Source organism: Oncorhynchus clarkii, unplaced genomic scaffold, assembly GCF_045791955.1.
Source record: "Oncorhynchus clarkii lewisi isolate Uvic-CL-2024 unplaced genomic scaffold, UVic_Ocla_1.0 unplaced_contig_1255_pilon_pilon, whole genome shotgun sequence".
Taxonomy (NCBI): Eukaryota; Metazoa; Chordata; class Actinopteri; order Salmoniformes; family Salmonidae; genus Oncorhynchus; species Oncorhynchus clarkii.
The window spans coordinates 38,303-51,428 of NW_027258663.1; the positions used below are offsets into that span (position 1 = coordinate 38,303).

A 13,126-nucleotide genomic window follows, 5' to 3' on the forward strand; every position below is an offset into this window, starting at 1 on the left:
AAGGTGGGGGTGGTGTACAGAAGACAGCCCTATTTGGTAAAAGACCAAGTCCATATAATGGCAAGAACAGCTCAAATAAGCAAAGAGAAACGACAGTCCATCATTACTTTAAGACATGAAGGTCAGTCAATACGGAACATTTCAAGAACTTTTCTTCAAGTGCAATCGCAAAAACCATCAAGCGCTATGATGAAACTGGCTCTCATGAGGACCGCCACAGGAAAGGAAGACCCAGAGTTACCACTGCTGCAGAGGATAAGTTCATTGGAGTTATCAGCCTCATAAATTGCAGCCCAAAGAAATGCTTCACAGTGTTCAAGTAACAAACATCAACTGTTCAGAGGAGACTCTGTGAATCAGGCGTTCATGGTAAAATTGCTGCAAAGAAACCACTACTAAAGGACACCAATAATAAGAAGAGACTTGCTTGGGCAAAGAAACCACTACTAAAGGACACCAATAATAAGAAGAGACTTGCTTGGGCAAAGAAACCACTACTAAAGGACACCAATAATAAGAAGAGACTTGCTTGGGCAAAGAAACCACTACTAAAGGACACCAATAAGAAGAAGAGACTTGCTTGGGCCAAGGAACATCAGCAATGGACATAATTTGTAAAATATTGATTTTAACTATGCAAGTCAGTTAGGAACATATTCCTATTACAAGGAGGGCCTACCGGGGGAACACTGGGTTAACTGCCTTGTTCAGATTGAACAAGCAAGTCTCTTGCAGATTTATTACCTTGTCCGCTCAGGGATTCAATCCAGCAACCTTCCAATTACTGGCCCAACACTCTAATCACTAGGCTACCTACCTCCTGACATTAAACCAGTGGAAATCTGTCCTTTGGTCTGATGAGTCCAAATGTGAGATTTTTAGTATGACTATCATTTGTTTTTCAACAGGACAATGACCCAACACACCTCCAGGCTGTGTAAGGGCAATTTGACCAAGATGGAGAGCGATGGAGTGCTGCATCAGATTACCTGGGCTCCACAATCGCCCGACCTCAACCCAATTGAGATGGTTTGGGATGAGTTGGACCGCAGAGTGAAGGAAAAGCAGCCAACAAGTGATCAGCACATGCGGGAACTCCTTCAAGACTGTTGGAAAAGCATTCCAGGTGAAGCTGGTTGAGAGAATGCCAATAGTATGCAAAGCTGTCATCAATGCAAAGGGTGGCTACTTTGAAGAATCTCTAATATAAAATATATTTTGATTTGTTTAACACTTTTTTTGTTACTACATGATTCCATATGTTTTAGTTCATAGTGTTGACGTCCTCACTATTATTCTACAATGTAGAAATAGAAAAAATAAAGAAAAACCCTTGAATGAGTAGGTGTGTACCTACTCATTCTAGGGTACTGAACTGCATGACAAAACTGAACTGCATGACAAATAGTCTGGTTCCTTGTCAATAACTATGACCCAGAGTTTGTCTAATCCAGATGACATGGTCAGAATAACCTTCTGTCCCCATTAGTCGTACAGTACATGGGGCCTGACAGTGATAGTCTCACTTCTGATTACCATTCAGGAAGAGGAACAACACTTCATCATGGTGGCAGCTAATGAACCCAGTGAGACAGGGATCTGACACTTATTCCCTCGCTGTCCCCCTCTGTTTTCATAACCACTAATTGGAGCTGTCAATCATATCTGGTCTCCATGACAACCGAGGGAGAACCAATGGGATGGGTGTTGTTGAATAACCCAGATATAAATCATGAATTATACAGGGGGACTTAGACTGATAATCAGTTGAGTGTGTTTTTTTTATGTGGCTGGATATTTGATGTGTGTCTATGAGAGATGTGAGTAGAACGCAGAGAATACAATGGTTATGAAAGATGCCAACTGTGCAGAATGTGGAATGTACTTGCGATCTCAAACATGAGTAACTTCATGACTTTGTGACTCCTGTCCAAGTAGCAAACCTAGATAAACACACTAGATAAAAAGGAGGTTTCTTGGCTATTCTTGCAGCGTCTATTTTAGTGATGTTCAGAAGTAGAAGTGGGCCAGCCAAGCCAGCCAGCCACCCACCTGTGACCTACCTCTTACCTTAAACGTATTTGCGATGTGACCCACATGTACAGTGCCTTGCGAAAGTATTCGGCCCCCTTGAACTTTGCGACCTTTTGCCACATTTCAGGCTTCAAACATAAAGATATAAAACTGTATTTTTTTGTGAAGAATCAACAACAAGTGGGACACAATCATGAAGTGGAACGACATTTATTGGATATTTAAAACTTTTTTACAGTTTTTTTCGATTGCTAAACGACAGTGGGCACAACTGGAGTCACATGTGCAAAACTCTAACTACAGTCTGCACTACCAACAGTCACCTGAGCTAAACAGTTCACATCACCTGCAAAACTCATTCCAAGCAACACAACTCTTAACACATGGCTCAAAGCACGCTCAGTGCAGCCAAACACTATGCACAACCCTCACTGAGATAAAACACACTGTTACTCAGAACACACTGAGAGTAAAAACACTAGCATCAAACGCCAATACAGAAAATACAAACCTTTCATCTTTACAGTTTGAACAATTTCAGTGACTTCATACAAAGTAATATTTTCTTCAAAGAAAAGAGTGACATTCTTTCACATGATTTATTAACATTTTTAGAACAAAACAATTCTTTAAGGTAAATGAAAATTAGCAGTTTGCTTCAATAGTCTGTAGTAATTTACGGAATTACAGTAATGAGAAAAAAAGGTAGAAACTAAAAGTACATACTGTAATTCAAACAAATAATTGAGGGGCTAATCCTGCCTCTCTCTAGCATCAGGCCGCAGGTTTTCTTCAACATCACATCTAATGTTTTCTCTTGCCACGCACCTGGGGAAGAACCTTCTGGAATGCCTTATCCATCCCTGGCAGTCCTTAGGACTCGTGTCCTCACATTCGGCACGCATGGCTTCCAAAAGAGACATTTGGTCATGTGGGTGGTGACCAAACACTTTCCACCTCCAGGCAGAGAAAAACTCCTCTATTCGGTTGAGGAAGGGTGAATATGCAGGCAGGTACAAAACCATAAATCTGTGATGTGCTGCAAACCAATCTGTGACAGCTGCAGAGTAGTGAAAAGCAGCGTTATCGCAAACTATGACAAAAACTTGGGGGTTTCTTACTGGCTCCCCCTGTTCTGATGGCACTAGCTGAGCATAGAGCTGTTCTAGGAAAGCTATAAGCCTTTCTGTGTTGTATGGGCCAATGAGTGGTGTGTTGAGAAGCAAACCATCATTGGCCATTGCAGCACACATGGTGATATTCCCCCCCTTTGGCCTGGAACCTCCACAGTGGCCCTTTGACCTATAACATTCCTTCCTCTGCGCCGTGTTTTGGCAAGGTTAAATCCAGCTTCATCGATAAATACAAATGAATGTGGTCTTTCCAGTGCTTCCACCTCCATTACTCTCTGAAAAACAGTAAGTGCACAGTTTTACTGTAGAAATGCTAGTGTTTTTCTTTACTGTAAATATTTTGTATAGCTGTGTACGTAACCTCAGACGTCTTACCTGGACATATTGGTATCTTTGCTCTTTTACCCGTTCACTGTTTCTCTCGAACGGTACAGTGTATAACTGTTTCATTGTAACTTGGTGTTTCTTTAGGACTCGAACAATAGTTGTTGTGCTGACAGAATTAACATTTTCAAATATATCATTATCAGCCAGCACTCTATCTTGAATCTCCCGCAGTTTTATTGCATTGTTTACAACAACCATGTCAACAATAGCATTTTCCTGCGCATCTGAAAATATTTTTCCTCTTCCCCCTGTTGGGGACAGCCTTTGGGTCCTGTTGTAAAAATATATTTTACAGTCAAACTTACTGTAATATATATCTGTGTAAATATTCTATAATTGCAATACAAAATAGATTCCTGTAATGTTTTCATTTACTGTAAGGATGTAACTCTCACCTGTTTGCAAGATGGAAAATTCGCATTACAGATGCCACTGTGGATCTTTGCAGATTGGGTTGCACCCTCAACCCTGCCTCTCTCAATGAGAGACCATGGTTCACGACATGGTCTATAAGTGTAGCCCTTATTTCATCTGAAATAACAGCTCTTTGTCTTCTTTGTCTTCCTCCACGCATCCGCCCTCTCCCTGCCACCCTTCTCCCTCCACGAACCCATCTTCCTTGTTCCATTTCCAAAATGAGTCTTTCTGAGCTCTACCTATATATACTGTAATATGTGTGTGTGTTCACTAACAAGTCTAAAACAAGACACCTGCTTAGCCTTTCAGCTGAAATTGCAATCAGCAGTGTTTGAAAGGCACAAGGCTGAAATCTATTTCGTTTTGAATGTGTGGTTCACAGTTTTGACAACAGTGTGTTAGCATTTGAACAAAGTGCTGTAAATCCACAGTGTTGTGCAGGTTGTGGTTAAAGTCATGGGATAAGTGTGTAGAGTTTTGAAAACTGTGTTCAAGCAATGAAAAACGAACTAGAGTTTGGTCCACATGAACTGCTGCTGTGCAGACTGTAGTTAGAGTTTTGCACATGTGACTCCAGTTGTGTCCACTGTCGTTTAGCAATCGAAAAAAACTGTAACAAATCAAAAACTGAAAAATTGGGCGTGCAAAATTATTCAGCCCCTTTACTTTCAGTGAAGCAAACTCTCTCCAGAAGTTCAGTGAGGATCTCTGAATGATCCAATGTTGACCTAAATGACTAATGATGATAACTGCCAAAATAAAGGAAACACCAACATAAAGTGTCTTAATAGGGTGTTGGGCCACAACGAGCCAGAACTGCTTCAATGCACCTTGGCACAGATTCTACAAGTGTTTGGAACTCTATGGGAGGGATGCAACACCTTTTAATCCATGAGAAATTCCAAATTGGTTGTTTTGTTGATGGTGGTGTTGATAAGTTTTCAATTGGGTTGAGATCTGGTGACTGAGACAGTCATGGCTTATGGTTTACATCATTTTCATGCTCATCAAACCATTCAGTGACCACATTGTCATATAATTGATACAGGTCTCCCCATCTCCATTACCTACCTTGTCCTAACTATATACCCCCACCCCCCATTCGCTACTTTTCCTCTCACCCCTCCTCTTGTGTTCCCTATATAGAGCACTAAATGGGATCAGCTCTTGTGTGGAACAGAGAGAGAGAGAGAGAGAGAGAGAGAGAGAGAGAGAGAGAGAGAGAGAGAGAGAGAGAGAGAGAGAGAGAGAGAGAGAGAGAGAGAGAGAGAGAGAGAGAGAGAGAGAGAGAGAGAGAGAGAGAGAGAGAGAGAGAGAGAGAGAACTGTCTTGATACACATAGTACATGCTAAATAGGCTACAACCTTTGACTACACTAGCATGTTTTCATAGAGACATCCCCTAAAGGGAATGTTCCAGTGGCAACAGCCCACAACTCTAATCAGTATGAGGTGTTGATGATGAATTGTATCCTAAGTGCTTTGGGTCTTCCCATTTTCAGCAGTAATCAGTGGGAAATTGGACCAGATACTTGGCTCTCACCATTGGGGAATACTGACTAGAATAAACTGGAATGAGTTCCAATTCTCCATCAGAATCATTGGAATAGAGAAATGAGAACAGTGGAACTAGGACAGTTCCATAATTCTCTGGTTCCATGGAGAGAGAGAGAGCTTTCTGACTGTCAGCTGTAGCGAGAGGAAGACATTGTCTGTCACAACACACAACTTTTCATCCTGGCTTGTATAACTATGTATCTAGCTTTCAAATGACATGCAGATTGAATAGAGAGCTGATGGTGAAGGATTGTATGATGTGACTGGAGAGCCTATAGAAAGAGGAACTGACTGTCATAGGTGGTGTGTGTGTGTGTGTGTGTGTGTGTGTGTGTGTGTGTGTGTGTGTGTGTGTGTGTGTGTGTGTGTGTGTGTGTGTGTGTGTGTGTGTGTGTGTGTGTGTGTGTGTGTATGTACCTGCATGCATACCAGTGTGTGTATAAGTACGTTTACGTATATGTGTCTAATAATGTGACAGGTGAGTCAACAGGGAGAGATTGAGAAGTCTCGGAGGTTGAGGTGATTAATGTAGCGTGGCGTGTGTGACACTCCTACCTCCTCTACAGAGACTGACAGGGACAAGATAGATGGGTGTCAGGGTGAGATGGAGGGCCTCCTGCAGGGGGCTCTCCTACCTAGGGATCCAGGAAGTGCAGACACAGGAGTGGTGGGACTAGGAGCTTTCTCACAGCGTGAATAGTTTAACATGATGAGGACAAATGAAAGTCAGGGACAGAAACTTTGTCTGCGTGGATGGCACCCTGTGGAGAGGAAGGTTGTCTCGTCATCCTGAGCTCAGTTTCTTTCTTTCATTGCTCCCACCCTTTCTCCCTACATTCTCTCCTACTTTCTCTCCTTTCTTTCTGCCTTCCTTCCTTCCTTCCTCCCTTACTTCCTTCCTTCCACCCTTACTTCCTATTTTCTTTCCATCCTACCATCCTTTATTCTTTCCATCCCTCCTCCCTTGGTCTTATTTTAAATGAAGGGAAGAGGCGTGTGTGCCATTTGAATGTCATTTATACACTCAACACATATTTGAATGTAATTTATTCACTCAACACATATTTGAATGTCATTTATACACTCAACACATATTTGAATGTCATTTATACTCAACACATATTTGAATGATCCTTTTAATCACATACACTACATAGTAGCGATGGAGGGAAAAATCTATACAGTTACATATCGGAATTATTATTTTTGACGATATATGGTATCGTTTTGACAATATGGCAAGTTATTTTTGACAATATATGGTATCGTTTTGACAATATGGCAAGTTATTTTTGACAATATATGGTATCGTTTTGACAATATGGCAAGTTATTTTTGACAATATATGGTATCGTTTTGACAATATGGCAAGTTATTTTTGACGATATATGGTATCGTTTTGACAATATGGCAAGTTATTTTTGACGATATATGGTATCGTTTTGACAATATGGCATGTTATTTTTGACGATATATGGTATCGTTTTGACAATATGGCATGTTATTTTTGACGATATATGGTATCGTTTTGACAATATGGCATGTTATTTTTGACGATATATGGTATCGTTTTGACATTGCCTCTTTCTGGTCCCTCTGCAGCAGATAGATGGTGAGCAATATGTTTAGATCATGGAATCGTAATAAAATCACAGTATTGAATCACAATGCATCGTGAGAAACGTGAGACACGCAATATATATCATATCGTCACCTAAGTATCGTGATAATATTGTATCGTGAGGTCCCTGGCTATTCCCAACCCTAATACATCAGTGGAGGCTGCTGAGGGGAGGACGGCTCATAATAATGGCTGGAATGGATTCAATGGAATGGTATCAACCACATCAAACACCTGGTTTACATGTGGTTGATACCAGTCCATTGACTCCATTCCAGTTGTTATTATGAGCCGTCCTCCCTCAGCAGCCTCCACTGTAATACATACATGTATATATTTTCCCCATCAAACCATGGGCCACCATGACATGCATTAGCTTTACAAGAGAACGTGTTACCTACAATAGATTCCATTAGTGATCTTCCTAGAGAAGATTCCTGGGGTTTATGGTGGAGAGACTGTATGAAGTGTCACTTGCCAGGATTAGAATGTAATCCAGAATTAATCCACGACGGAGCAATAAACCTTGAGTGTCACAGTGGCACAAGATTTAAGATGCACAGATATCAGCGCCGAGGCCAGAAGGATGCATGTTGTGAATGAACATCATGTTTTCATGGGCTAGGTTTCTGTGTTGAGGTTTTATGCAGGGCACTTTATTTCCAAGTGCTGTCTTCTGGTCGCACATGATGGTCATGAATAAGCATCTGTTCTGTTTGCAGAGAGTGGCTGTCAGAGAGAAAGGGGTCATGGTGTGTGTTAAACAGTGCATTTTTCGACTCCCATTCAAGATGTGTTTTCATCTATAAACTGGATGTTGTATTGCTTTTTGAGGAATGAGGACGTGTGCTTTTCTAGAATCGTCTCCTTAATCATAGTGCCACTTGAGATCAGAGTTTTCTAAAATTGCCCCTGATTTTATAGCTGTCCCATGTGATTAGGTTTTTATACAGATGTAGGATCTTAATTTGAGCCAGTTTGTTAATCCTGCATCAGCAGGAAATGTGAATTATTATGTGGATTAAATTAATGGACATTTTTGTAGGGGTTGAAACATTTTGGGGAAAATCAAGTCTAAAATTTCAACGTGAAAATTACAAACTTCAGAAGCCTTTTTAAACCTCAAATACATTACACGTTTAACATTTCCAGGAAAGTTATCCTGAAACAGGGTGATCAAATGAAGACTCTCCATCTGTATGCAACACTGGTGTTTTGTGTTCTATGTTGTTTGGTTCATTCCATGTTATTATTGTCATGTGCCTCTCTATTGTTGCCTCACGGTATTCCTCTCCTCTCTTCCACAGACTCACGTCTCGCCAGCGGATCCTGCTACTTCCTATGTGATCAATCAACAAGACTTCCTGTTGGAGAGATTATGAGGAATAGCTGTTTCACTCCCCACGGCAGTCCAACAGGAAGTGAAAAGACATGGGGACTCTGCTAATCACCATGACAACCATACAGCTGTGACTGACTGTGTGAGGCCCCTCCCTCTTTTTCTACACCCAAGCTAAACCCATTCTCCCCTTTCTGAGGACAACCTAGCTACGCCTGTCCATCCCCCACGCTCTTTCTCCTTTAAACTCAACCTCGCTTTCCCTTATTTCAGTCCCACGTTTCCTCCATCTTAACAAAACCTCCCTCTTCATTCGTCCTCCTCCTCCTTCTCTTCCCTCCATCATCATGCTCAGCAGGCTTCACACTCACTCCTCCTCTTCCTCTCCATCTACCCCCACCCTCCTCATCCTTCCCTCTCTCATCCTCTTCCTCCACCTTCCGGGCCTGGTCTGGGGGGACTGCTGGCTGATCGAGGGGGACAAGGGCTACGTGTGGCTAGCCATCTGCAGCCAGAACCAGCCTCCATATGAGACCATCCCCCAGCACATCAATAACACGGTCCACGACCTGAGGCTCAACGAGAACAAGCTCAAAATGATCCCCTATACCTCCATGTACCGCTTCACCAACCTCACGGACCTCAACCTCACCAAGAATGAGATCTCCTACATCGAGGACGGGGCCTTCGCTCAACAGGCCAACCTACAGGTACACTGGGTGGTGGGTGAGTGGGTTGATTGATTTAATCTTAACGTAATCCTTTCTGGTTCTCTCCTAGGTTCTCCAGCTGGGCTACAACAAACTGACCAACCTGACAGAAGCCATGATGAGGGGCCTGGGCCGGCTGCAGTGCCTCTTCCTCCAGCACAACCTCATTGAGGTGTGACATTGGTCGATTTTTGTTTAGTTCTGTAGTTTTTAAAAATTTAAATTCTATTATTTGCTAAAGATAAATTGATATTATTCTGTATGTACAATATGATGCAGATTTTGTTTTAATTTTTTGCTTTCTGTCTCGGTATGTTCTCATCAAGGTCATTGGCAACAATGCATTGGATGAGTGCCTCAGTCTCAACAGCATTGACCTGTCGTCCAATAAGCTGGCCCGCCTCGACCCCTCCACCTTTACCATTTTGAATCGCCTCATGGTGTGTGAGCTGGCTGGGAACCCCTTCCATTGTGGCTGTGACTTGTACAACTTCCTCACCTGGCTGGAGGCCTTCAATAACGTCACACACACCTACGACCGGCTCCAGTGCGAGACCCCCAGGGAGATGTTTGGCTACCCACTCCTGAGTCCCATCGCGTCCGGCCACGCCGGGCACAACGCTCGGACGATTCTGTCCTCTGTCTGCCGGGATGGGGTCTTCATCCCCGGGATGACGTCTCTCCCGCCAGACTCAGATTCCTCCGGAATGGGCCCGGACATGTTTGACCGTGTGGGTCCGTACCACCAACCCACCACCTCGTCTTCCTCCACGGAGCACAGCTTCAGCCCCAGCATCAAGCTCCACCACGTGTCCCTCTTCACGGCCTCTATCATGGTCCAGATCCCCAGACCTTACAGCAAGATGTACATCCTGGTGCAGTACAATAACACCTTTGTCTCTGATGTCATGAACCTGAAGCTCAAGAAGGAGATGATCACACTGAACAAGCTCAAGCCACACACCAACTATACCTTCTGCGTGGCCTCCATCCGGACCTCCCAGCGCTACAACCACACCTGTCTCCAGTTCTCCACCCGAGCCCAGAACCCCGACGACATGCCGCCAACACCTTCCACCACCACCCACTACATAATGACCATCGTGGGCTGCCTCATCGGGATGCTCTGCATCCTGGGCCTCATCTACTATTGTCTGAGGAAGAAGAGGAGGCATGAGGAGAAGCAAAAGTCCATCTGTGTGAAGAAGACGATTCTAGAAATGAGGTATGGCCCGGAGGTGGCGGCGGCCGTGGGGAACGACCCGTCTGCGGTGCAGAAGCTCCAGGAGCAGGCCCAGGGTCAGGGCCACCACCAGTACCAGCACCACACGCACGGGGGCAAGCTACCAATGTCTGCCTCCTCCTCGGGCATGCTTCACTCCGCCAACACCTCTTCCTCCAGACTCTCCTCCATCCCTCAGGATAAGATGCCCACCGCCTTCTCTGAGGCCATGCTGACCAGCAAAGGCAACTACATGGATGTAAGGACGGAGGGGGTGATGAGAGATGGAGGGAGGACAGGAGGACAGGGAGGGATGAAGGATGAGGATCTAAGAGAAGAGGACGGGACGGACGTGGGGGAGGATTCGGACGATGACGGGCGAGGCTCGGCCTCGGAGATCTCCACCATCGCCATGGAGGTGGATAAGGTCAACCAGATCATCAATAACTGCATCGACGCCCTGAAGCTGGACTCTGTCATGGCCGCCTCCTCCACTGCCTCTTCCGCCACCACCACCACCTCCTACCCCACCTCCCCTCCACCCACCTGCACCTCCTCCTTGACCCGTGGCCTCATCCCTCTTTCCCCCGGCATCACTGAGACCTGCCCGGGCCTGCCCTCCCCTACCACCAAGATCCCCCCTCCACCGCCGCTCCCCTTCTCCGTCCCTCTCTCGGAGCGTCCGGGGATCAGTGGCGGGGGGTTTGTGTCGCCACCCTACCGGCCGCCTCCTCCTGCGTCCGCTGTGCGCCCCGTCATGAGGCAGATGAGCGCTGACGCTGCGGTGGTGATCAGTGCCGTGAAGAAGCAGTGCAGCACCTCGTCCTGCAACTCCATGGGACGTGACCGGGAACGAGGGACCGGAGGAGGAGGCCGGGTCTACAGCCTGGATATCCACGAGCCCCGCAGCCCGGACCCCTGCCAGCAGTACCCAGGGGAGAGAGGCAGCCCCGCGGGGTGTGGAGAGCCCCTGGAGCGGCTGCCTCTGGTGGGGAGCGGTGGGGGAGGAGGTGGGGGTGGTGGGTGTGGTAGTGGAGGTGGTGGTGGTGTTGATGGTATTACCAACCAGCATCACCAGCAGCAGCAGCAGCAGCAGGGACAGGGACAGGGACAGGAACAGCAGGAGGACTACCACTGCTCAGAGCACCGCCACTCTGTCCCAGCTCTGTACTACGAGGGCTCCCACCAGGGCTCGCCGCACCAGAGGGCCTCCTTCCTCAAGCCCCTGACCCGCTCCCGCCGTGACGCCGCCTCCTACTCGCAGCTCTCGCCCTCCCGCCACCAAAACTACTCCGGGTACTCCTCCAGCCCTGAGTATTCCTCAGAGAGCTCTCTGAGGATCTGGGAGAGGTTCCGGCCCTACAGGAAGGGCCAGAGGGATGAGTCATGCTACGTCACGGCCGGGAACGCCTTAAGGAAGAAGGTGCAGTTTGCCAAAGGGGAGGACCTCCACGACATCCTCGACTACTGGAAGGGCGTGTCAGCCCAGCAGAAGCTGTGAAAGGAAGACAGGAAGTGAGAGTGAGACATTGTGGGAATTTGAGTTTTGAGTAAAGGGTCTCTTGTTGATCCCGGTGAACTGCCAATTTGAGATGCCAGCCGAAAGAAAAGAGAGAAAATGAAATGAATGAGGGTGGTGAAAGAGTTAAGTTGAGTCTGACTCATTTACAGTAGGTTTCATTGATCCATGTCAAAACATGTTATCATCAGCAGGACCAGAGCTGAGAGAGATGACAGTACAGCAGGGTCATTGTGGACTGTAGGACTACTTCTGGAACCTGCTCATCGTCTTTACAGTTATAATTAGAGACAGGGAGCCCAGGCCAACCATCCAATCAGTATTCAGTGAACACTTCATGTGGAATTCACCTGTTGGAGTGTCATTCTCTGTGCCACACTTTCATCTGTGTGTAGAGACAGGAAATCAGATGACGTATCGCCTGTTTGTGTCTGCATTGAGTGTATGCGTGTGTCATCGAGTGTACTGTATGTGTGTGTGTCAGTGTTTTTGTGTGTGTGTGTGTATGAGTCAGTCTAAACTCCTACACATGTTTTTGGGCGCATGTAGGGCGCGGAGATAATGTGTGTGTCTGTGTTGGTGAGACAGAAACACAGTGAGATAATATACCCAGAGAGAGTGAGAGAGAGAGAGAGAGAGAGAGAGAGAGAGAGCGAGAGCGAGAGAGAGAGAGAGAGAGAGAGAGAGAGAGAGAGAGAGAGAGAGAGAGAGCGAGAGAGAGATAGAGAGAGAGAGAGAGAGAGAGGGAGAGAGACAGAGAGAGAGAGAGAGAGGGGGAGAGAGACAGAGAGAGAGAGAGAGAGGGAGAGAGACAGAGAGAGAGAGAGAGAGAGAGAGAGAGAGAGAGAGAGAGAGAGCAATACAAAGGGGGAAAACATGGTGATTGTGAACAGAGCTGTCAAGCAGTCTCTCCTTCCTATCCCTCAGATCATCCATGCTATTGGATGGTGCACAAACATTTGCATTTCAATAGTGGCTGTCATAGTCACAGCAGGCGGAGACGAATAAAAAGGAAAAACTGAAAACACTCAGGGAGGCTTTACGGTGTGAGGATGCAGGCTTTTGTTGTGTCTCAAATGCCACTCTATTCCCTAAACAGTGCACTACTTTTGACCAGGGCCAATGGGGAATAGGCTGCCCTTTGTGACGCAGGCTTTGGGTCTTCAGTCAGCCATAGCACAGGACGAG

At 45.9% G+C, this 13,126-nt stretch overlaps 1 protein-coding gene across 1 annotated transcript; it reads left to right on the forward strand.

The window, feature by feature from the left end:
• Nucleotides 1-8,599: 8,599 nt before the first annotated feature.
• On the forward strand, nucleotides 8,600-12,570 carry LOC139398036 (protein phosphatase 1 regulatory subunit 29-like). The gene is made up of 3 exons (XM_071144282.1): nucleotides 8,600-9,197; nucleotides 9,268-9,369; nucleotides 9,524-12,570. The coding sequence occupies exons 1-3, from the start codon at nucleotides 8,835-8,837 to the stop codon at nucleotides 11,918-11,920; spliced, it is 2,862 nt and encodes a 953-aa protein (XP_071000383.1). The 5' UTR covers nucleotides 8,600-8,834; the 3' UTR covers nucleotides 11,921-12,570.
• The last annotated feature ends 556 nt before the right edge of the window (nucleotides 12,571-13,126 follow it).

Excerpts from the sequence above, each read along its gene's own strand:
- LOC139398036 (XM_071144282.1), top strand. The coding sequence starts at position 8,835 with ATGCTCAGCAGGCTTCACACTCACTCCTCCTCTTCCTCTCCATCTACC. Across the intron at positions 9,198-9,267 it reads CTCAACAGGCCAACCTACAG|GTTCTCCAGCTGGGCTACAA; the intron begins GTACACTGGGTG and ends GTTCTCTCCTAG. Across the intron at positions 9,370-9,523 it reads TCCAGCACAACCTCATTGAG|GTCATTGGCAACAATGCATT; the intron begins GTGTGACATTGG and ends GTTCTCATCAAG.